At 45.2% G+C, this 24330-nt stretch overlaps 1 protein-coding gene across 3 annotated transcripts in view; it reads left to right on the plus strand.

Moving 5' to 3' along the window:
* Window positions 1-765: 765 nt before the first annotated feature.
* The window catches only part of LOC135192885 (mothers against decapentaplegic homolog 4-like), a 69365-nt gene continuing 45800 nt past the window's right edge, over window positions 766-24330 (plus strand). For all 3 annotated transcript variants that reach the window (XM_064176264.1, XM_064176265.1, XM_064176266.1), the window contains exons 1-4: window positions 766-1131; window positions 20223-20597; window positions 23473-23647; window positions 24045-24074. In XM_064176264.1, the coding sequence (XP_064032334.1) occupies window positions 20358-20597; window positions 23473-23647; window positions 24045-24074 (445 nt within the window). In that variant the 5' untranslated portion in view covers window positions 766-1131; window positions 20223-20357. The remainder of the gene's footprint in view (window positions 1132-20222; window positions 20598-23472; window positions 23648-24044; window positions 24075-24330) is intronic.

The raw sequence follows: 24330 nt of genomic DNA on the forward strand, positions 1-24330 counted from the left end.
ACTGAAATCAAGATAAACCACATCCACTACACTAACATAATTTATCCACCTGGTTATGTCATCATAAAAGGCTATCAGGTTGGTCAAACATAACTTCCCTTGGTAAATCCATGTTGACTGCTCCTAATCATCCTCTTATCCCTGTGATAAGCAGGGGTATGATTCATGTTGGGATAACACCGGGGGGGCAGGGGGAAGATGTGCATCGCTGGGATGGGGAAATTGGATGGGAACTGGTGGGGTTGTGCCACTTGTGGGGGAGGGGCCGGGTTCTATTGTACGTCTGGTTTTCATCTCCAACGACCACCAGAGAGACCAGGGGAACCGCCAACACCCCAGACGATGAAGGGGAGACTTCTGACAAAGCAAGAATTTCAAGGTCTCATTTACATAACTTGATATATATGTATAAACATATGTATAAATAGGAGAGGCTGTTGTGCACTCGTTGCACGAGTCGGTAGAGCAAAGACTGCCCTCGCGCCCAGCGCTGCTTGCTTTTGCTTTAACAAATAAATTTCATATTGTCTTTGGTACGAATTGGCTTGTGCCTAAGATCGCTTATAACACCTGATATACCTCGAGGCAACACCGAGGATAAGTTGCTTCATTACCTTTCCCGGTGTCCTCATGCATTCATAGAGGTTGAATTTTTGGAATGTACTCGGAATCTCAACATATTCCTCGTCCCAACATACCGCCGGCCGCGGATCACAATAATAAACGCCGAAGGCTTCGGTCCATACTGTTCTACGCTCATGAGCAGCCGCGCAAGCGCAGTGGCGACGTTGGTACCCGGATGTCGCGCATGCGCGGTGGCGGATGGACGTGTTGGTAGTGGCTGCTGCAAGTGAGTGGTCGGAATTGTGGTGGCTACAACAACGTGTCGATTACGGTGACGCTTGTTACAGGGTGGTCGAGTTTGTCCTTTTTGTGTGCCGCGGGCCTGAGAGAAGTGTTCCGTCCGTCCACCGCTCGGGGAGAGAGGGAAAGTGGGTGGTGGAGGCCTGGCTCTCTCCGCCGCATCGGGGCCGACTGAGGCGAGCGAAGGTTTCCCCACCGCCACCCCTCACCACAGCCGCAAGCCGCGTCCGAAGAGCGGTTTCTCCGCCCTGGCCGCCTGCGACCCAGGTAACATACGCTCTCGGCTCCCGCCCTCTTCCCCCGCCGCCTACGGGAGCGTGTTGGCTGTCGCTCCGGGGAGCCGGGATAGCAGCCCCCCCCCCCCCCCATCCGCCCCCCAGGGACTTCTCGGGCCCGTTACGCTGAATCCCCCTTCTCGGCTCCTTCCCCACTTACCTCCCTTTCCCTTAGCGAGAAAAAAAATACAATCCCTCCACTATGCTCCAAACTTTTAGTATATTTTAAAAATCGTATTCTCTTCAAAGGTTCTTTAGCTTGTCTGTCCCGTTAAACTTTCAGCTGTTGCCGTTTGGAGAGCCGGTTCTCTTTGTGTTGCAAAATGTCCTGGCTGGTTTTGTGTGAGCTGCTTCGCCTTTAGTTCTTTGAAACCTGCCATCTTTGCAAATACCAGAAAACGGGGCTTATAGCTTTATTTCAGATAGTGTGGAGGTGCTCATTATAAGAGATGTTGATTAAAGATTTGTCCTTCTATAGTGTTTTTCCTTCCCATCCCTGCTTTTGGGGAGATTGGTGACTTGCTCTGTTGTTGAGTCTTAAAGGTTTTATCATGGAAGGCAGGTTAATCTATGAGGTGATCTAGCTGTGGGTTAGATGTGTTATGGCCTTGACCCCCAATTGTGCTCCTGAAAACCAATTATTGTCAAATGCACGTAGTTGGAGGTAGGATCATGGTGTCTTCTGCCATCACTTCTCAAATGATGTTGGTTTAAGAATAGTGTGCCACTGTCAACAGGCAGGAGCAATTTCAGACCCTGTGATTAGCTCTCCTCTTTTCTGTGAGCCTTTTGTTACATCCTTCAGTAATACAATTAATTCCATACCGGGTTATTGAAATAACTCTACCATCCTATAAAATGAAACCTGCTTTCATATTTCAGCCTCATGATAAGTAGACAACTTGTCCTTCTGGCCTTCCTCTGATCTTGGCCATATTGCTATGAGGAGTTTCTTCTCTCTTTGCATTTATGAATGTATTTGATTTGCTTCTTGCATAAGCATGTACTTCTGCTTGAGCAAGGTTTAATTCTTCCTTTTATTGCTTGGCCTGGCTGCAATTCTTTCCTCTGTTTGTGAGATTTTGACAAATTACTCTTTGTCCTTGTTGAAACCTTCTGTGAGAAGATGGATCTTGCAGGGTCTGAGGAAAAGCTCAGCTTTGCTCTGGCACTCTATGGTGAGGATTTCCACCACCTTCTGCTTTCTTACTCTAATCTCTCTTGCCATTCCCAGTTTTTAATCTCAGATGCTGGGATAAGGTGGAAATAACATCTTGTTTGTGAGACATCAAGGGTGGCCTTTCGGAGGTCAGGTAGCACGATCTGTGTTGTGGAACAAAATCCAGTTGTAGAGGAATTTACTGCCCTTTGCACTCCCATGGTGTTATGTCCTTCTAGTGATCTTCCTTTACTGACCATACAGAGGCCTGTGCTGAAAAGAAGAGGTGTTTTTTAACTGTCTGCTTTTTCATAAATAAAATGTAGAAAAAGGGAAGTGGAACCAAAATGCATCTTTTAAGGATTTAAAACCTGTGCTTGTGTAGTGATATCACAGTAGTGCCGCCTCTTCCAATGTTTTCTGCCCCCTACGCGTTCAAAGCCAAGCATTTTGATGTTTATTACTGTGGTGTTAGTTTTTTGAAGGAGTTTAACAAACCTGCAGCAGATTGCCACCCTTGACTTCTGCAGGGCAGACTGTGGCCTGCCTAGAAGGCTGGTAGATGGAATCTCTTTGGAGGCAGTCCTGGAGGGCAAAGAAGCCCAGGAAGGTTGGACGGCTTTCAAGAAGGGAAATACTGGAGGCACAAGAACAGGTCATTCCCATGTGTTGGAAGATGAGCCAGTGGGGAAGAAAACTGGCCTGATGAAGAGAATTTTGGTTAGATCTTGAGAAAGAGGAAAATCTATGGGCTTTGGAAGAAGGGGCAGGCAACTTGGGAGGACCATAAGGAAGAACAAAGATCATGCAGGCAGAAAATTAGAAGGGCTAAAGCCCAACTAGATCTTAATTTGGCCAATTCTGTGAGAGAGAATAAAAAATGTTTCTGTAAATATATCAACAACAAAAGGAGGGCTGAGGAGAACCTCTACTCTTTACTGGATGCAGAGAGAACCATAGGGACAAAAGATGAGGATAAGGATGAGGTTCTTAACACCCAGAAGTGCTGAGGGAACTGGCAGAGTTGATCTCCAAGCCCCTTTCCATCATCTATCAGCAGTTCTGGCTAACTGAGGAAGTTCTACTTGAATGGAAGTTGGCAAATGTCTGTAGGGAGGAGCCAGGAAACTATAGACCTGTCAGTCTGACATTGTGCTGGGGAAGGTTGTGGAGCAGACCATCTTGAGGGCCATGACGCAGGACAATCAGGGGTTCAGGTCCAGTTAGCATGGGTTTATGAAAGACAGTTTATGCTTGATGAACCTGATCTTCTATAACAAATGACCTGCTTAGTGCATGAGGCTGTGGATGTCATGTGCCTGGACATCAGTAAATCCTTCAAGATGGTTCCCCACAGCATCCCCTTAGACAAACTGCCTGCCCATGTCTGCACAGGCACACTCTTTGCTGAGTTAAAAACTGTCTGGATGGCCAGACTCAAAGAGTCCTGCATCTGGGTCAAGGCAATCTCAAGCACAAATACAGGCTGGGCAGTGACTGACTGGAGAGCAACCCTGAGGAGAGGGACTTGGGGGTGCTTGTGGATGAGAAGCTCAACATGAGCTAGCAGTGTGCACTTGCAGCCTGGAGGGCCAAACAGATCCTGGGCTGCATCAGGAGAAGTGTGGCCAGCAGGTCGAGGGAGGTGATTCTCCCCCTCTACTCCGCTCTGGTGAGACCCCACCTGGAGTACTGCATCCAGTTCTGGACCCTCCATTACAAGAAGTATGTGGACGTGCTGGAGCGTGTCCAGAGAAGGGCCACTGGGTTGATCGGAGCGCTGGAGCACCTCTCCTATGAGCACAGACTGAAAGAGTTGGGGCTGTTCAGTCTGGAGAAGAGGAGGCTCCCAGGTGACCTTATTGTGACCTTCCAGTATCTGAAGGGGGCCTACAAAGAAGCTGGGGAGGGACTTTTCAGGATATCAGGGAGTGACAGGACTAGGGGGAATGGAGTGAAGCTTGAGATGGGTAGGTTCAGGCTGGACATGAGTAGGAAGTTCTTCACCATGAGAATGGTGAGAGGCTGGAGTGGGTTGCCCAGGGAGGTTGAGGCCCCATCCCTGGAGGTGTTTAATGCCAGGATGGATGGGGCTCTGGCCAGCCTGATCTAGGGTAGGGTGTTGGTGAATGAAGTTAAATCTGGTTAGTGCCTGGTTACTAGTGGCATTCCCAAGGGCATGGTATTTGGGCCAGTTCTGTTTATAGTCTTTATTACCTCAATGAGGGGATAGAGTGCACCTTCAGTAAGTTTGCAGATGACAGCCAGCTGGGCAGGAGTGTCTATCTGCTGGAGACAAGGCTCTGCAGAGGGACCTGAACAAGTTAGATGACTGGGCTCAGGCCACCTGTATGACATTGAACAAGGCCAGGTGTTAGGTTCTGCACTTCAGTCACAACCCCCCATGCAGTGCTACAGCCTTGGGGAAGAGTGGCTTGAAAGTTGCAGAAAGGGATCTGGGCATAGTGATAATCAGCTCACTGAGTGAGAGTCAGCAGTGTGCTCAGGTGGCCAAGTTGACCAACAGCATCCTGGCCTCTATCAGGAATAGTGTAGCCAGCAGGAGTAGGGAAGTGATCATGCTTCTGTACTTAGGCACTGGTGAGGCCCCATCTTGAGTACTGGGATCAGTTTTGGGGCCCTCACTACAAGAAGGATGTTGAGGTGCTGAAGTGTGTTCTGACAAGGGCAACAAAGCTGGTGAAAGGTCTAGAGAATAAGTCTTGTGAGGAGCAGCTGAGGGAACTAGGATTGTTTAGTCTGGAGAAGAGGAGGCTGAGGGGAAACCTCATTGCTACCTACAATTACCTGAAAAAAGGGTGTAGTGAGGTGGGGGGGTCAATCTTCTCTCTAATATCAGTTGATAGGACAAAAGAAAATGGCCTGAAATTGCGCCAGGGAGGTTTAGATTGGATATTAGGCAAAATTTCTATATGAAAGAGTTGTCAGGCATTGAAACAGGCTGCCCAGGGAGGTGGTGGAGTCACCATACCTGGAGGTGTTTAAAAGATGTTTAGATGAGGTGCTTAGTGATGTGACCTAATAGTTGTGTACAGGGAGATACTAAGTTATGGTTGGACTTGATGATCTTGTGGTCTTTTCCAGCCTGGCAATTCTGTAATGTCATAGAAATGTTTTTTTTCCGTTTCCAGGATAAATCTGTTGGATTCATGAGGTACTTTTGAATGTGGTTTAAGTACACAGGTGGAAACAAAGTTGCTGAGAGCTGCTGTCAGGCAGCTACAGCAAATCGATTTCTTTCATCAAGAATTGGCTGCTTGATTTTTGTCAAGATGAAAGAATTACTACTTGGAGTTGTCTTAAAACTCTTCTCCAGATCCTTTTATGCTGTCATGCATCTTGTATTTTGATAGCTACTGACAGAGAGAATCATAGAATCAAACAGGTTGGAACAGACCTCCAAGATCACCCAGTCCAACCTATCACCCAACCCTGTCCAATCAACTAGACCATGGCACCAAGTGCCTCATCCAGCCTTTTTTTGAATACCTCCATGGTGACTCCACCACCTCCCTGGGCAGCCCATTCCAATGCCAATCACTCTCTTTGGGAAGAACTTCCAGCCTATACTTCCCCCGGCAAAACTTGAGACTGTGTCCCCTTCTTCTGTTGCTGGTTGTCTGGCAGGAGAGAGCAACCCCCACCTGGCTACAATGTCCCCTCAGGTAGTTGTAGACAGCAATGAGGTCACCCCTGAGCCTCCTCCAGACTAAACAACCCCAGCTCCCTCAGCCTCTCCTCACAGGGCTGTGTTCCAGGCCCCTCACCAGCTTTGTTGCCCTTCTCTGAATATGTTTCAGTATCTCAACATCTCTTGAATTGAGGAGCCCAGAACTGGACACAGTACTCAAGGTGTGGCCTGATCAGTGTTGAGTACAGGGGAAGAATAACCTACTTTGTCCTACTGGTCACACTGTTCCTGATGCAGGCTAGGATACTGTTGGCTCTTCTGTCTACTTGGGCACACTGCTGACTCATGTTCAGCTACTATCTACCAGTACCCCCAGGTCCCTTTCCTCTTGGCTGCTTTCCAGCCACTCTGTCCCCAGCCTGTAGTGCTGCTTGGGGTTGTTGTGGCCAAAGTGTAGAACCCTGCACTTGGCCTTGTTCAGTCTCATCCCATTGGCCTCTGCCCACCCATCCAGCTTGTCAAGTTCTCTCTGCAGGGCTGGAGACACCCTGTCCCACTATTGAAGATTGAGGCAAAGAAGGTGTTAAGCACCTCTGCCTTTTCCTCATCCTTTGTTACTATATTCCCCTCTCAATCTAATGACTGGAGTTTGTCCTTGCCCCTTCTTTTCCCATTAATATATTTATAGAAACATTTTTTGTTCTCCTTACCAGCAGTGGCAGCCTAAGTTCTAAATGGGCTTTTGTATCTCTAATTGTTTTCCTGCAAGACCTAGCAACATCCTTGAACTCTTCCTGGGATAGCTTCCCTTTTTCCAAAGGTGATACACTGTCTTTTTTTATCTTTAATTCCTTCAGAAGCTTCTTGCCCATCCAATCTGACTGCCTCCCTTGTCAGCTCATCTTCCAGCACAATGGCACAGCCTGATCTTGTGCCTTCAGGAGTTCTTTCTTGAAGTAGATCCAACCTTCCTGGACCCCTTTGTTTTTAAGGGCTGTTTCCCAAGGAACTTTCTGAGTTAGTTCCTTAAATAGGCTGAAGTCTGCCCTTCAGAAGTCCAGTGTGGAGGTTCTGTTGATGCCCCTCCTGGTTTCTCCATATATTGAAAACTCTATAATTTCATGGTCACTGGACCCTAGGCAGCCTCCAACCACCACATCCCCCACCAGCCCCTCTCTATTTGTGAACTGCAGGTCAAGCAGGGCTGCACCCCTGGTAGGCTCATGGAACAGCTGAGATAAGAAGTTGTCCTCCACACACTCTAGAAACCTTCTAGACTGCCTCTACTCTGCAGTATTAAAGTCCCAACAGATGTCTGGCAGGTTAAAGTTGCCCACAAGAACAAGGGCAGGTGATCTTGAGGCAGCCTCCAGTTACTTAAAGAGTAATAAATCAACCTCTTCTTCCTGGTTGGGTGGTCTATAACAGACTCCTACCAGGATGTCAGCCCTTTTGGCCTTCCCCTTAATTCTCACCCATAAAGACTCGACTTGATCATCCTTAATCTCTACCTCTGTGACATCCAGAGCATCTGTGTGATGGTTTGGGTGTTCCCTGCCCCCCTGCCCCCACCCCCCCCCCCCCCCCCCCCCCCCTTTTTGAAATCACCCGGACTTGACTCAGCTGGCTCTGGAAATATGAATGAAGGTTATATTTACATCTAGCACAATATACAAGGAGATATTTACAGTATATACAGTTATATACAGAAATGTAAAAGGTAATACAGAAACACAACACCCCTCCCAGAAACCTGAGTCCCCATGAGGGGCTCCCAATCGCCCTTCCACCTTCTCCCCCCCCTCTCTGAACCTTACCCCAATCCCAAGGAAGAATGGAAGTTTAGCCAGGGGATTAGGAAGCAAGGTGGATTAATCAGAGAAATGGCATAGAGGCTAGAGAGTGGGAAAAAAAAATGCCGCTCCGAGCTCCCCAGCAGAAGTGCCTTATCTGTTTGGATTCTTGTGCTTGTATCTCTCAGCAAGCCTATGAGTGAAGTAGACATCATCCTGTTTGTTTTCCTTTCACAGCCTGTAATCTAATCCTTCTCACCAAAACATTCTAGCTAGCTTCAAACTGGCACAATCCATAATATACAGAGCCACTCTACCCCTTCTCCCTTGCCTGTCTCTCCTGAAGAATCTGTAGCCATTGATTACAGCACTCCAATTGTGTGAGTCCTCCCACCACATTTCTGTGATGGTGACATCATAGTTTTCTTCTTGTACCAAGGCTTCCAGCTCTTCCTGTTTGTTACCTATATACTGCATGCATTAGTGTACATACACTTTAGCTGGGCTGCTGGTTTTACCCCATCTCTGGCCTACCACCCTCAGCCTTCTTCAATTTGTCTCTAGTGTTTAACCCCTTCCCCCTTCCACTCTAGTTTAAAGCCCTTTCAGCAAGGCCTGCCAGCTCATGTGCCAGATGAGCAGAATTGATACTAATGATTCCGATCCACACACAAAAGTAGTCTTCTGGGGAGCATTAGCTCTTGCTGTACAGAACAGTGGTGTGTGGTACCTTCTTGGTGCTCTTTCTCCTGCTATTTAATGCTAATTGTTCTTTCTACAAACATTTTGTTCCTCTTCACCTTTTGGGCAAGTAGACAATAGTCTAACGTGCTAGAAAGTATCTGCAGTTGAATCACTTCTCCATCTTTAAATTATGAGCTGCCTTTTGTTTTATTTAGTTATGGATTTTTCTTTATAATATTTATCATAAAACTTTCACCACTGCATTATTAAACAGCAAAACTCGGTAGTAAGGTTTTGGTGGTTAAAAGCTCTCAAATGTGTTGTTTCTCTGTTGTCTCTGAGTTTGTCTAATATGGGAGGCAACAGCTTATGCAAGGTTCTTTCACGTCTTTCAGTCGTGTTAAATATTTTAGCAAGGTGTAGTTTTGTGCGTTGTTCTAATTGGCCACATTGCCTTACTGCTTGCTATTAACACACTGGAAATCTGTGACTGAGGTGGTTGTTACTGGTAAATTGTGCTCCCAGAGCATCAGGGGCAGCTTTAAACAAACAATTTTACTTTTTCTTGGATAAATTACCTTTATTTTAGCAACTTGGAAATAAGGTTTTGGCCCTTAGCTGTTCCTTGTAAGATTTGTAAGACTTGTTCTCTAGACCCTTCAACACCTTTGTTGCCCTTCTCTGCACATGTTCCAGCAATTCCAATATCTTTCTTGTAGTGAGGGGCCCAAAACTGAACATGGCATTTGAGGTGTGAACTCACCAGTGCCGAGTACAGGAGCATGGTCACTTCCCTACTCCTGCTGTCCGCACTATTCCTGATGCAGGTCAGGAAGCTGTTTGCCATCTTGGCCACCTGAGCACATTGCTGGCTCATGTTCAGCCATCTGTCAACCAGCACTCCCAGGTCCTTTTCTGATGGCAACTTTCCAGTCACTACCCCAAGCCTGTAGTGTTACATGGTGTTGGTGTGACCCAGGTGCAGCACCTGGCACTTGGCTTTGATAAACGTCATACAATTGACCTTGGCCCATTGATCCAGCCTGTCCAGATCTCTTTGCAGAGTCTTCCAACCCTCAAGTAGATCAACACTCCCGCCCAATTTAGTGTCATCTATAAATTTACTGAGGGTGCGCTCAATTCCCTCATCCAGATCACTGATAAAGATATTAAAGAGAGCTGGCCCAAATACTGAGCCTTGGGGAACACCACTAGTGACCAGCTGCCAACTGAATTTTCCTCCATTCACCACTGCTCTTTGGGCCTGTCCATCCCGACAGTTTTTAATCCAGCAAATTATCCAAGCAGGACCTGCCTTTCCTGAACCCATGCTGACTGGGCTTGATCATCTGTTTGCCCTCTACATGCTACATAATGGCATTCAAGATGATCTGCTTCATGACCTTCCCTGGCACTGAGGTCAGTCTGACAGGTCTGTAGTCCCACAGATCCTCTTTTTGTCCCTTGTGTATGGGTGTCATGTTTGCCAATCTCCAGTCAGTTGGGACCTCCCCAGTTAGTCAGGACTGCTGGTAAATGATGGAATCATTTAGGCTGAAAAAGATCTTTAAGGTCATTGAGTCTAATCATTAATCCAACATTGCTAAGTCTATCACTAAACCACGTCTCTTGGCATCACATTTTCATGGCTTTTAAATCCCTTCAGGGATGGGGACTCCACCACTGCCCTGGGCAGCCTGTCCGGTGGCTTGACAACCTTTTTAGGGAAGAAATGATTCCTCATGTCCAACCTAACCCACTGTGGTCTTACTCCAATATAGAGGGTTTTATTTCCTTGACCATAGTTGTAACGTTCAAGTCATAGCTCCTCACAATGGATATTCTGCATGCAGATTTGCTTAGACCTTTCTACAGTATGTTACAATGAATAATGGCCAAGTTATCTTCAGATAAATGGCATAGATAGAAATGCTAAATTCTACCTGTTGGACACACTTACTTGCCTTACATTATCATCTTTAGCATCCCTGTACATGTGTGTAACAATAGCTCTGACAAGGATACACCAGTACTAAAAGTTCTCAGGCTAATTTATGTACGTCCAAGAGTGTGCATAAGTGCTGCTAAAAATCTTGTGTTCATAGTGTTTGGAATAGAACAAGCTGGTGAGGGGCCTGGAGCACAGCCTTATGAGGAGAGGCTGAGTGAGCTGGGATTGTTTAGCCTGGTGAAGAGGAGGCTCAGGGGTGACCTCATTGCTGTTTACAACTACCCGAAGTGAGGCTGTAGCCAGGTGGGGGTTGATCTCTTCTCCCAGACAGCAAGCAACAGAACAAGGGGACACGGTCTCAAGTTGTGCCGGGGGAGGTATAGGCTGGATGTTAGGAGGAAGTTCTTCACAGAGAGAGTGATTAGCATTGGAATGGGCTGCCCAGGGAGGTGATGGAGTCACTGTCCCTGGAGGTGTTCAAAAAAAGACTGGATGTGGCATTTAGTGCCATAGTCTAGTTGACTGGATAGGGCTGGGGGATATGTTGGACTGGATGATCTTGGAGGTCTCTTCCAACCTGTTTGATTCTATGATATGGAAGGAACTACTGGAGGGAGTCCAATGGAGGGCCACAAAAATGCTGAGGGGACTGGGGCTCTGTGCTAGTTTGAGCCTAGCTGGGACATTTTAGTGAGAGAGATTATAGGCTGTGAAAAGGAAACAATGGTGATGTCTACTTCACTCATAGGCTTGCTGAGATGTATAAAAACAAGAACACAAACATAGATAATACAGTTGCTCTCTGGCTGCCTGTCCTTCTCTCCCTAACCTGCTGTCTAACTAATCCTTCTGCTTCCTAACCCCTCATGCCAATTCTCCAAACTCACCTTGAACGTAAGGCAAAGTTTGGGATTAGGTAGAGGGATGGAAAGGACATGGAAGGGTGGTTGTGAGCCCCTCCTGGGGACTCTGGTTTCTGGGAGGGGTGTTGTGTTTCTGTATTACCTTTCTAACTTGTGTATTGCTGTATATAGCTGTGCATATTGTAAATACCTGCTTGTATATTGTGCTAAGCTGTAAATATAAAGCTTCACTGTAATTTCCAGCTTGGCTGAGTCTAGCCTGGGTGATTTCATAAGCAGGGGGGCGGGTAACACCCAAACCATCACAGGTTCCTCTGAGGTGAGAGGTTGGGAGCCCTGGGACTGTTTAGCCTGGAGAAGACTTGAGATCATCTTAATGCTTACCAATATCTAAATGGTGGGGGTCAGGAGGATGGGACCAAACCTTTTTCAGTGATACCCATTGACAGGACAAGGGGCAACAGGCACAAACTGGAACCCAGGCGGTTCCACCTGACCATGAAGAAACACTTGTTTCCTGTGAGGATGCTGGAGCAATGGACCAGGCTGCCTAGAGAGGCTGTGGAGTCCTCCTCTGGAGATATTTCAAATCTTCCCTGGACATTATGATCCTGGCCAACCTATCATGGATGACCCTGCTTTAGAAGGGGGTTTGACTAGATGATCTCTAGAGGTCCCTTCCAACCCCCACCATTTTGTAATGATATTCCGGAGTGGAGGGAAGTATGATGATCTTTGTTCAATATGTTTGGCTATAAATCAAAGCTCATAGCATGGGATCACCTCCTTGTCTGGGAGATGTGCTATGGAAGGGATTTGATATTTCATGTTTGCATCAAGTAAACATCTCACACAAGTGTGTTGTTCAGCAAAACATTTAGTACTCCATGTCTGGAACCTCAGATTCAAAGTCTATCTCCTAAAATTATCACTTTTTGCATTTTGCTTTTCTTTGCACGTTCAAAAATAATGTAGAAAGGTATTAAAGCACCTCTCGAATGTGTAATTGTGACGTTTTGGGTGTTCCCCGTGCCCCACACTTGAGAAATCACCCAGACTAGACTCAGTTGGCTCTGGAAACATGAATGAAGCTGTTTATTTACAGCTAGCACAATATACAAGCAGATATTTACAGTATATACAGTTACATACAGGAATATATAAGGTAAAAGGTAATACAGAAACACAACTCCCCTCCCAGAAACCTGAGTCCCCAGGAGGGGCTCTAAACCACCCCTTCACCTTCCCCCTGCCCCTCTCAACCTTACCCCAGTCCTAAGGAAGAATAGAGGTTCGGCCAGAGGTTTAAGAAGCCAAGTGGGTTAGTCCAAATAGAAGGTGAGGTTAGGGAGTAAGATGTTGCTCAGCCAGCAGCCCAAGCAAGAGTGAGAGAAAAATGGCAAGAGTGTTATCTAATGTTATCATTTCTTCTTCCCATACTACTTAGCAAGAATGTGAAGAAAGTAGACACCACTATTGTTTTCCTTTCACAGCCTGTAACGTAGTTCTGCTCACCAAAACGTTCTAGCTAGCTTCAAACTAGCACAGTCCACCCCTACTTCACTTAGAGTATTGCTAAGAACTAATCTAATCTAAAACAATATTTACACTAATGGATATTACAAGTTCAGTTCACACTTCATTCCATCTATCTCAGATATAGGTGACTGAAAAGCTTAGAACAGTTTGTCTCCTCACAGATGAGACGAGAACAGGGGCTCCCAGGTCACATTGGGTTCATGCTCATGTAAGGTAGATTCTCTCATAGAATCTTTCATTGTTGGATGCCAATGGTACCTAGAACAGAAAACTCCTAACACCTTGTATAATACACTCTGAATTTAAACTCTCTCAGCTAAGGTTAAATTTCTCTGTGGAATACACTGGGTTTCACCATTCTCCTGCATTACCCAGTAGGTGTGACCAGGACCTTCAGCAGACACCACCCCTCGGACAGGTTTCCCTTCGCCCAAAGGAGAAAATACCCAAACAGTTTTCCCTAACAGATTCTTTTCACGTAAAACAGGAACTTTATCACTGTCTACTGTTTGGACCAAATCTGATTGTGCAGGTCCTGCTCTGTTTACTGAACCTCTGCTATTTACCAACCAGGTAGCTTGTGCTAAATGTTTGTCCCAGTTTTTCAGAGTTCCACCCCCCATGGCTTTTAGCAAACCGTTGCAGCGCTCAATCTTCCCTGAAGCTGGTGCATATTAGGGTATGTGGTAGATCCACTCAATACCGTGCTCTTTGGCCCAATTTTTCACTAGATTGTCCTTGAAATGAGTGCCATTGTCTGACTCGATTCTCTTGGGCGTTCCATGTCTCCACATGATCTGTCTCTCTAAGCCAAGAATGGTGTTACGTGCAGTCGTATGTGGAACTGGATAGGTTTCCAGCCATCCGGTGCTGGCCTCTACCATCGTCAGCACATACTGCTTGCCAGAACGAGATTGAGGTAAAGTGATGTAGTCAATCTGCCAGGCTTCACCATACTCGTACTTTGACCATCTCTCACCATACCATAAGGGCTTGATTCGCTTAGCCTGCTTAATAGCACCACAAATGTTGCAGTCATGGATGACTTGAGTGATGGCGTCCGTGGATAAGTCAATTGACCAATTGCGTGCCCATCGGTATGTTGCATCTCTGCCTTGATGTCCAGACGAATCATGGGCCCACCGAGCTAGGAACAGTTCACCTCGGTGTTTCCAATCAAGTTCAAGAACAGAGTTGGTATCAACTTGAGAAATCTTAGCATCTTGGTCTGCCTGCTGGTTGTGTTGGTGTTCCTCAGTAGCTCTGTTCTTAGGCATGTGTGCGTCTACGTGCTGCATCTTCACTGGAGTTCTCTCCAGTCGTGCATCAATGTCCTGCCATAGATCAGCACACCAAATAGGCTTTCCTTTCCTCTGTCAACCATTCTTCTTCCAGTCCTTTAGCCAACCCCGTAGAGCATTGGCTACCATCCATGAGTCGGTGTAGAGGTAAAGGATAGGCCAATTTTCACATTCAGCCACATCAAGAGCAAGTTGGACAGGTTTTCCCTCAGCGAATTGACTGGATTCTCCTTCTCCATCTCTCACTTGGGTAACTCTCCTGGTAGGACTCCAAACTGCAGACTTCCATATTCGCTTGTTCCCAACAAGACGACAGGAACCATCTGTGAACAAAGCATAGTTCTTTTCCTGATCAGAGAGATCACCATAGGGAGGAGCTTCTTCAGCACGAGTTATTTTTCTCCTCTGGAAGTGTGGTACAGTCTGTGCCTTCCGGCCAGTTGGTGATCACCTCCACCAGACCAGGTCGGTCAAGATAACCCATTCGTGCTCATTGGGTTATCAAAGCCATCCATTTAGACCAAGTTGCATCTGTGGCATGATGCGGTGATGAACCTTTGCCTTTGAACATCCAGTTTAGAACTGGCAGTCTAGGAGCTAAAAGCAATTGTGACTCAGTTCCAATCACTTCAGAAGCTGCTTTCATTCCTTCATAAGCTGCTAGTATCTCTTTCTGTGTTGGGGTGTAATTTGCCCCTGTACCTCTGTAGCCACGACCCTAGAAACCAAGGGGACGACCACATGTCTCTTTTGGAGCTCTCTGCCAAAGACTCCAAGTTGGACCATTGGCACATGCAGCTGTGTAAAGAATGTTTTTGATGTCTGGACCAGATCGCACAGGTCCCAAGCCCACTGCATGGACTACTTATCGCTTGATCTGTTCAAAGGCTCCTTGTTGTTGAGGTCCCCACTCGAAATTGTTTCTCTTACGAGTCACATCATGCAGAGGTTTGACTATTTGACTGAATCCAGGAATGTGTAGTCTCCAAAATCCCACTGCACCCAAGAAAGAGAGAGTGTCCTTCTTATTGGTGGGAACTGCCGTGGTGGAGACTTTGTTGATCACATACTGAGGAATGTGACGGCGACCATCCTGCCACCGCACTCCCAGAAACTGAATTTCTCTGGCAGGTCCTTTGACCTTGTCTCTCTTAATGGCAAAACCTGCTTGCAACAGAATGTCAATGATTTTGTTACCTTTCTCGAAGACTTCCTCAGCAGTTTGGCCCCACACAATGATGTCGTCGATGTACTGGATGTGCTCTGGAGCTTTACCTTTCTCCAGTGCATTGTGGATGACTGAGTGACAGATGGTTGAGCGGTGCTACCACCCTTGAGGCAAACGGTTGAATTGGTACTGGATTCCTCTCCAGGTGAATGCAAACTGAGGCCTGCACTCCTTTGCTATGGGAATAGAGTTAGCAAGGTCTATGGTAGCATACCATTTAGCCTCCTTCAATTCCAGCTCGTACTGGAGTTCCAGCATATCTGGCACAGCCGCTCTCATGGGTGGAGTCGCCTCGTTGAGGGCACAGAAATCAACTGTCAGTCGCCAGTCTCCGTTAGTCTTGCGCACAGGCCAGATGGGACTGTTGAAAGGTGAATGAGCTTTCTAGATGACAGCCGGACTCTGCAGTTGACGAATTAGCTGATGCATGGGCAGCAAAGAGTCATGGTTAGTTCTGTACTGCCTGTGGTGTACAGTTTGAGTAGCAGTTGGCACTTCCAGATCCTCTATGTCATGATGTCCCACAACTGCAGACTCATCTGAAAGTTCGTGTCTAATGTAGAATTGCAATTTACCATCCTCAGTCTCTACAGATGCTATTCCAAAAGTCCATTTGTGACCTTTAGGATCTTTGAAGCAACCTTGTCTCAAAAAGTCGATTCCCAGAATGCAAGGCGCACCAGGACCAGTTACAATAGTATGTTTCTTCCACTCTTTACCTGTTAAACTAATTTCAGCCTGCAATTTAGTTAACTCTTGAGATCCACCAGTGATTCCAAAAATAGATATGGACTCTGTCCCTTTGCAGTTTGATGGCATTAAAGTACACTGAGCACCTGTGTCAACTAAAGCCCTGTACTTCCGAACTTTTGAACTGCCAGGCCACCTAATGAATACATTCCAATAGATTCGGTTCTCTCCACTATCCCTTTCCTCCTCCTGGCTGGAGGCAGGGCACCCCTAATGCTGAACATGGCATGTGGGGTGTACACAGCGATTAGTGTTGTTGTGAGTGGAATTGCAGTTGTTGGATTAATTGCAGTTTCTCTGGGAAGCTGAAGAAGTGACAGCTACTTTTCTGGCATTGATTCCTCTGTTTCTGCCACTCTGCAGTTCCCTGACTCTCTTTGAAAGAGGTTGACCATCCCATTTGTTCATATTCTCACCGTACGTGTCACGCAGAATTACTCACAGTGACGCATGTGATTGTTTATGTCTGGGCGGAATTTGTTTCCTCTTGCCCTGGAATTGCCTTGTAGGAGGTGGGCGTCTGTTCCTGATGGCAGAAACATGCACCTATTCAGATGACGCAGGGGTGGTATCCTTTACCTGATTGGCCATGTTTTTAAGGTCCTCCTTCAGTTCTTTCATGCTGTTCTTAATGCCGTTCTAAATGCCTTCTTTCATCTCTGTACCTAGAGTTTTTATGGCACAGATTATGGCAAAATATGACAGTCTGTCCTCTATCTGCCTGAGCTGGTCAGTGAATTCACCAACAGTGAAAGACCTTCCATTTTCACTCCTTGATAGAAACTTGCTAGCCAAGATGTTAGCATAGGATGAAGGAGCAAGCTCAATAAGCTTCTTCATGAGACCTGTTCCAAGAGGAATGTCATCAGGCTTATGTGTGCCATGATCTCCGTGAAGCACTTCCTTCACAGCAAACTCCTTCAGAAGCTTAATTCTCTGCTCAGTGGTGTTCCACTTCTTGGCTGCCCATGGCAGATCATCTCGGGAATCAGGTCGCCACTGAGTAAAATAGCTGCTTCATTGGCCTCATTCTGATTCCCGGAGTTAATTAACAATTACTCAAAATGAATTTGCCCCTAGTTGGAGTGACAAATAAAAATATGTGACGGTTTGGGTGTTCCCCACCCCCCACACTTTAGAAATCACCCAGACTAGACTCAATCGGCTCTGGAAATACGAATGAAGCTATTTATTTACAGCTAGCACAATATACAAGCAGATATTTACAGTATATACAGTTATATACAGAAATATACAAGGTAAAAGGTAATACAGAAACACGACTCCCCTCCCAGAAACCTGAGTCCCCAGGAGGGGCTCTAAACCACCCCTTCACCTTCTCCCTGCCCCTCTCAACCTTACCCCAGTCCTAAGGAAGAATAGAGGTTCGGCCAGAGGTTTAAGAAGCCAAGTGGGTTAGTCCAAATGGAAGGTGAGGTTAGGGAGTAAGATGTTGCTTAGCCAGCAGCCCAAGCAAGAGTGAGAGAAAAATGGCAAGAGTGTTATCTAATGTTTTCATTTCTTCTTCCCATACTCCTTAGCAAGAATGTGAGGGAAGTAGACATCACTATTGTTTTCCGTTCACAGCCTGTAATCTAGTTCTTCTCACCAAAACATTCTAGCTAGCTTCAAACTAGTCCAGTGATTCAGAGATGGGCTTGTAGAGCGGTTTCATGAGCTTTGTGGGATGTGAAGATTTGGCTTGTTTGCAAAACATATTTAAGCTTCTGCTGCTTTGGATCAGTGAGTGCCAGGTCGACAACCACAGATCTCAGCCCCTTTTTTCTGGGGATCAAAAATGGAAGGTTAAATACAGGATTTCAAGTGAGTGGACTTTTGAAGGGAGGGTCCTGGCTCAGTCACCAGCTGCATGTAACTGTATTCAAAATCATAAACAAGTGGCCCCACTTTCAATAGTGCTGAACAGTCAGAAGCTTCTCTTGAGCGCAGTGGCATCTGAGGAGTGACTCAACTTTTCTGAGGATTATTCTGCTTAAATAAGGATTTCTTTGCTTGATCTTAGTCTTCTGGAAGTCAGCAAGCAAAGCTCTCATTTATGGATGTAGTAGAGTTGTGTCTAATTTTAAGCATCTTTATTTAGGGCTCTTTTGACTAATTGCTTTATCAAGTTCCTTATTTATGATTATTTATGCATATCTCTCTGTCATACTGCTTTACATTTAAGGAAAATTATGTTCTCTTCTGATTTAGCTGGCAAAGTCTTAGAGATTCATGCGAGTTGCCATGGATAGTAACTGGCAGGTTAAGCTTGACTTTTAGAAGAGGTTTGAGTTGAAATGCAAAAAACCCTAACATTAAATGAGAAACTTTAAGGAGCGTACTCAACAGTCACCTAAAAGTTTTACCTTTGGGAGAAATTTGGTTCAGAAGCATCCTTATGCGACTATGAAAAATGGAGGGAGGGGAAAGGTTTGTGATGTTTCGGTGTACTGGGGGGGGGAAATCCTGTATTCAAGAAATTGGGAGAAAATATTAACTAATCACTTATTTTTCTGCCAGTGTCTTAAGAAAATCAGACCACACAGTTTGTAGAATGATGTTCATGGATGACTACCTAAAGCCAGAGCTGCTTGAATGGTGGTGGAGTCACCATCCTTGGAGGCATTCAAGAAATGTGTGGATATGGCGTTTCGAAATGTAGTTTAATGACCGCGGTGGTGGATCAATGGTTGGACTCGGTGATTTTGGAGCTCTTTTCCCACCAAGACAATTCTAAGATTCTATAAATCTATGAATAACCAAAGAAACTAATTTATTTTATATTTAGTTTAATTGTGGCAGTTCTGTTTAGAATAATTTGGAAGGGCTTTTTCAGTAATTTCAAATTATTTGTCTAGAAGAAGCTAGATACAGACAAGTAAAGACAAATGTGCCAGACAATAAGAATTTCCATGAATGTTGTCATGACCTGACCTATGAAGGGAGGGTTTGCAGGAAGTTCTTCAGTGATACCTGAGGGGTGAGGTAAACTGACACTGAAACAGCTGGAATAACTGTAGATTTATTGATTATGCATTTGTGTAGCTTGCTCTTAAGGCAGGTGAGACAATTATTTATTATGTGCCTTAGAGAGAGAGAAAGGAGTGGAGAGAGAAGTGACATGAGACTAGAGGCAAGAGGAGAAAAGCGTCACCACTCTGAGTTCCAGCAGTGTTCTGTGTGGTTGATGCCGCCTTGGTAGTGTGTGCACACCTGACAGTTCACAGTGTTGCTTTTAATCCATAAGTTCCTCTTCATTCCCGTGCTCAGTGGGGGGGCAGTTGGTAGAGATGTTCCCATAGTGGGGTGGATCACGTGCTGCTTGTGTGATGGTGCGGGCACATAAGGGCTCCCATACTGCCGAGTCATTCTTGTGACACACGTGCATGGCATTGTGGTGGTTGCAAGACAGTGAGCACCCTCAGTATTCCAGGTGACGGTTACTTCGCTCTTGTTTGCACAGGCTTGGTTGTATTTTAAAGTGGCGGTAACTGCCTTGAGCTCACACAGTGTTTGAACAACAACATCCTGTTCCAGGAACAAACCACTGGGCTGTAACCATTGCTTGAATACAAAGAAAAGGAAGCAGAGAAGCAGTCTGTTTGAGGCAAATGTCCATGGCAATGCAGCTTCCATAAATGTCTATTAATCTAAAGGCCATGTACAATTTCTGCCTAAGTAGCAAAAAGAGAAATAAGAGTTAATCTGAGGTCAGGATGTAGCTGAACTACTTGAGCACAACTGTTAAATAAAGATGACAGTTGATTCTGTTTAATGCCCCTTTGATTCTCTGTCAGTATTTTCCCTTGGTTTCATCCTATTACTATAAAACCCATGAAATCATTGTCATCTTTCTCCTATTCCTGGTTCAGAAACTGTTCATCCTAATGATCACTACCTTTCTATATGTACATGCTCTGTGTGCATGTATATAAACTATAATCTTGACTGAAATACTGTTACTAGGGGAAAAAAAAAAATTATCTCAACCTGTGCAAGCAGTGTCTTAAGCATGTTTAAGTAATGCATTTTTTTTGTGTGCTTTTAATACCCTACACTTAGCTTGAAATTAAAAAGAAGAAAAAAAGCCACAGATTTACTCAGAAACATGATCTGCAACTTGTTAAAAAACAATCCTAATGTAGATATTTTTTTCCTCCTAGGTTTTACCAGGAGACAATACATCTAACACTTAACTCGGATCATCTCTTGTTCATCAGCTTGAAAATCATAAGAACCCCCCAAAAGCTGAAACTTCATCTGAAACAAAAAAAGACAACCCAAAAGCTGTGACAAATATGTCTATTACTAACACACCAACAAGTAACGATGCTTGTCTGAGCATTGTCCACAGCTTGATGTGCCATCGTCAAGGTGGAGAAAGTGAAACTTTTGCCAAACGTGCAATAGAAAGTTTAGTTAAAAAGCTAAAGGAGAAAAAAGATGAATTGGATTCTTTGATTACAGCTATAACCACAAATGGAGCTCATCCTAGCAAGTGTGTTACAATACAGAGAACACTGGATGGGAGGCTTCAGGTTAGTACCAGTGAAAATTAGATGTTTTCCTCCTAGTGAAGCTGGAGCAGAAGTGATGCAGGGTTCTTAGAATGTTGAGGAAGAGTAGCTATTCTCTTGCATCATCCTCTTCGCCCCCATTTGTAGGCATGTTTTATGAATGGAGCTCTGGACTGTTGCAGTAGTTAATTTTTTTGTTTGTTTGTTTTGGGTTTTTTTGTTGTTTTTAGAAGGGTTGGATCAGCTGTTCTAAACAAACATGTGTGTGACAGTAAAAAGTAGGTCCATGTACCAAATTTGACTGGTATTTTCACTGCAGGCTTCTGTTTAGCTCTGTCTTGGTCAGCAATGTGGAGAAAGACCTATGATCCCTTGCTTAAGGTACCCTGATGAGTCTGAACTGAGGATTTACATTAGCCTTACACCATCAGTACTCAGCACCTGCATATTTTGGGTCATGATTTCCTTGTTCCAGGACAGATGACATGTTCTGTCTACCCTAAAAACATGGAGTTTGATTTTGAGGGTTTTGGTGGTGTTTTTTTGTCCATTATAATGGATTGGAATTCATTTACTTGTAAATTCCTTATAGCATAGCTTAATGCCTTGTTTCTCTTCTTTTGGGGCAAAGCTTCATCATCTATGGTGGGGAAGGTGTCCATACATCGTACATTAAGCAAAAATTCTGCTGCTGCCATTTTGTATCCAGGATTTTTTCTGAAGAATCCTGATGTTGACTTAACCCTAGCAAAACCCAGCTAGAAATTTATTCCTGCTAAGTACAGAATTGGGTAAACTTTGCACCACCTGTGCTAGTGCAGTTCACTGTCCTAAAGGTTGTGAGGCAGATGAGAAGCATAGTCAGGACTCTAAATTTTAGGAAAGCAAACTTCCATCTTTTCAAGGAGTTAGTAAATAGGACCCTGTGGGAAACAGCCCTCGGAGACAAGGGAGCTGAGTAGAGCTGGCAGATCTTTAAGGATGCTTTCCATAGAGTGCAAGAGATCTCAATACCCAGGTGTAGGGAATCAGGCAAGGAAGGGGAGAGACCATCATGGTTGAGACATGACCTGCTGGTTAAATGAAAAGGCAAAAAGGAGCTGTAACAGGCAGTGGAAGCAGGGACAGGTATCCTGGGAAGAGTATAGGGATACTGCCCGATAGTGTAGGGATGAGGTCAGGAAGACCAGGGCACGGTTGGAGTTGAGCCTGGCAAGGGATGCAAAGAATAACAAGAAGGCCTTCTACAGGTACATCAATGAAAAAAGGAAGGTAAAAGAGAGCATACTCCCCCTGAAGAGCGAGAACGGTGAGTTAGTAACAACAGATGAGGAGAAGGGTGAGGTCCTCAACAATTTCTTTCCTCAGTTTTCACTTGCAACCTCTCTTCTAACACCTTCCAAGTTAAAAAATCACAAGGTGGGGACCAGGACAGGGAAGTTTCTCCCATTGTATGTGAAAATCAGGTTTGTGACCTCCTGAGAAACATGAACATACATAAGTCTGTAGGACCCAATGCGATGCATCCCAGAATCCTGAGAGAATTGGCTAATGTAGCTGCCAAGCCACTCTCCATCATATTTGAAAAGTCCTGGCAGTCAGGTGAAGTCCCTGGTGACTGGAGGATGTGACACATTACACCCATTTTTTTTAAAAGGGCAGAAAAGAGGACCCTGAGAACTACCATCCTGTCAGCCTCACCTCTGATTATGGAGTAGATTCTCCTAGAAGGTCTGATAAGGCATGTGGAGGACAGAGAGGTGATTGAAGACAGCCAGTATGGCTTCACCAAGGCTAAATGCTGCCTGACCATCCTAGTGGCTTTCTATGATAGTGACTGCATCAGTGGACAAGGGATTGATGGGTGGACTGTTCAGTGGATAAGGAATTCAGAAGGAAATGGTCAATGGCTCAAAGTTTAGATGGAGAAGAGTGACGAGCAGTGTCCCTCAGAGATCTGTCCTGGGACCTGTACTAATATTTTTATCAATCATATAAACAGTGGAATCTAGGGCACCATCAGCAAGTTCATAGATGATACCAAGCTGAGTGGTACTGTTGGTAAGCTGGAAGGATGAGATGTCATCCAGAAGGACCTGGAGAAGCTGGAGAGGTGGGCCCAGGTGAACCTCATGAGGTTCAACAGGAGCAAGTGCAGGGTCCTGCACTTGAATCATAACAACCCTCACTGTCAATACAGGCTGGGGGAGGAGGTGATAGAAAGCAGCTCTGAGGAAAAGGACTTGGGGGGTGCTGGTCAATGAGAAGTTGGACATGAGCATTGTGCACTTGCAGCCTAGAAGGCAAATCACATCCTGGGCTGCATCAAAAGAAGTGTGGCCAGAAGATCAAGAGAGGGGATTCTGTCAGTCTACTCTGCTCTGGTAAAACTGCGCCTGGAGTACTGTGTCCAGCTCTGGAGCCTTCAATACAGGAAGGACGTGGACCTGATGGTGCGGATCTAGAGGAGGGCCACAAAAACAGTCAGGGGGCTGGAGCGCCTCTGCTAAGAGGACAGGCTGAGGGAGCTGGGGGTGTTCAGCCTGGAGAAGAGAAGGCTCTGGGGAAACCTAATTGCCACCTTCCAGTACCTGAAGGGGGTATGCAAGAAGGTTGTTCAGAGAAGTGGTTGAGGCCCCATCCCTGTGAAGATATTCAAGGTGAGGCTTGGCAGGGCTCTGGGTGACCTGATCTAGTTGAGGATGTCCTCAACTACTGCAGGGGTTTGGACTAGATGACCACTAGAGATCCATTCCAACCTGGGTGATTCTATGGGGTTTTTTTTGTTTGTTTTTTTTTTTTTTTGTTCACATGTCCTCTTCCATCTTTGCTTCTCACAAAGTAACCCAAAACCTCTTGTTACCTTCCCAATCAACTTTTGCGTCTAACTTTTTAGGTGGCTGGTCGCAAGGGATTCCCTCATGTGATCTACGCTCGTCTTTGGAGGTGGCCTGATCTTCATAAAAACGAACTCAAGCATGTTAAATATTGTCAGTATGCTTTTGACTTAAAATGTGACAGTGTCTGTGTAAATCCTTACCATTATGAGCGTGTAGTATCACCTGGCATTGGTAAGTTGACTCTTGATTTAAGATGGAACAGTAGGAATAGAATGTAAAATGTTTTCCTGTTGAGTACAGAAAATACAAGTCTGAATCAGAAACATTCATGCTCTTAATTATCAATTACTCTCATATGCTCTTGTCCTGCTTTTTAAATACTGTTTTACCTTTATTCAAATGTGAAAGAACAGTTTATGGTTTTGGTTTAAGCCCGTCCATGCAGTACAGATGATTTTTATCCTAGGAGTAATTTAGCATGGAGACTTGTGTTGTGATGGAGAGGATGTAATATGTAGAGTCTATAGAATGCATTCATAAAGACTTATAAACTTAATGTTCAAACCTTGTTGAAGATCTCTGTGTGTATCATCCTCCACACATCCTTTTCTTTTTCTTCTTTTAAAAGATCTCTCAGGACTGACACTACAGAGTTCTGGTAAGTAGTTCTGGTTATTATTACATTGACTAAACCCTGACTGAAAAGAAAAAACAAACCCCTCGCTGTTGAATAGTCTCCTGGCATGCCTTAAGATTGTGGCCAACTGGTCAACAGAGGTTCTCCTCTACTGTGCCCTAATGAAGCCACATCTGGAGTATTGGATCCAGTTCTGGGCTGCTCAGTTCAAGAGAGACAAAGAACTACTAGAGAGAGTTCAGTGGAGGCAATGAAGATGCTGAGGAGCCTGGAGCAT

This window comes from Pogoniulus pusillus, chromosome W (genome assembly GCF_015220805.1).
Source record: "Pogoniulus pusillus isolate bPogPus1 chromosome W, bPogPus1.pri, whole genome shotgun sequence".
NCBI classification, from domain to species: Eukaryota; Metazoa; Chordata; class Aves; order Piciformes; family Lybiidae; genus Pogoniulus; species Pogoniulus pusillus.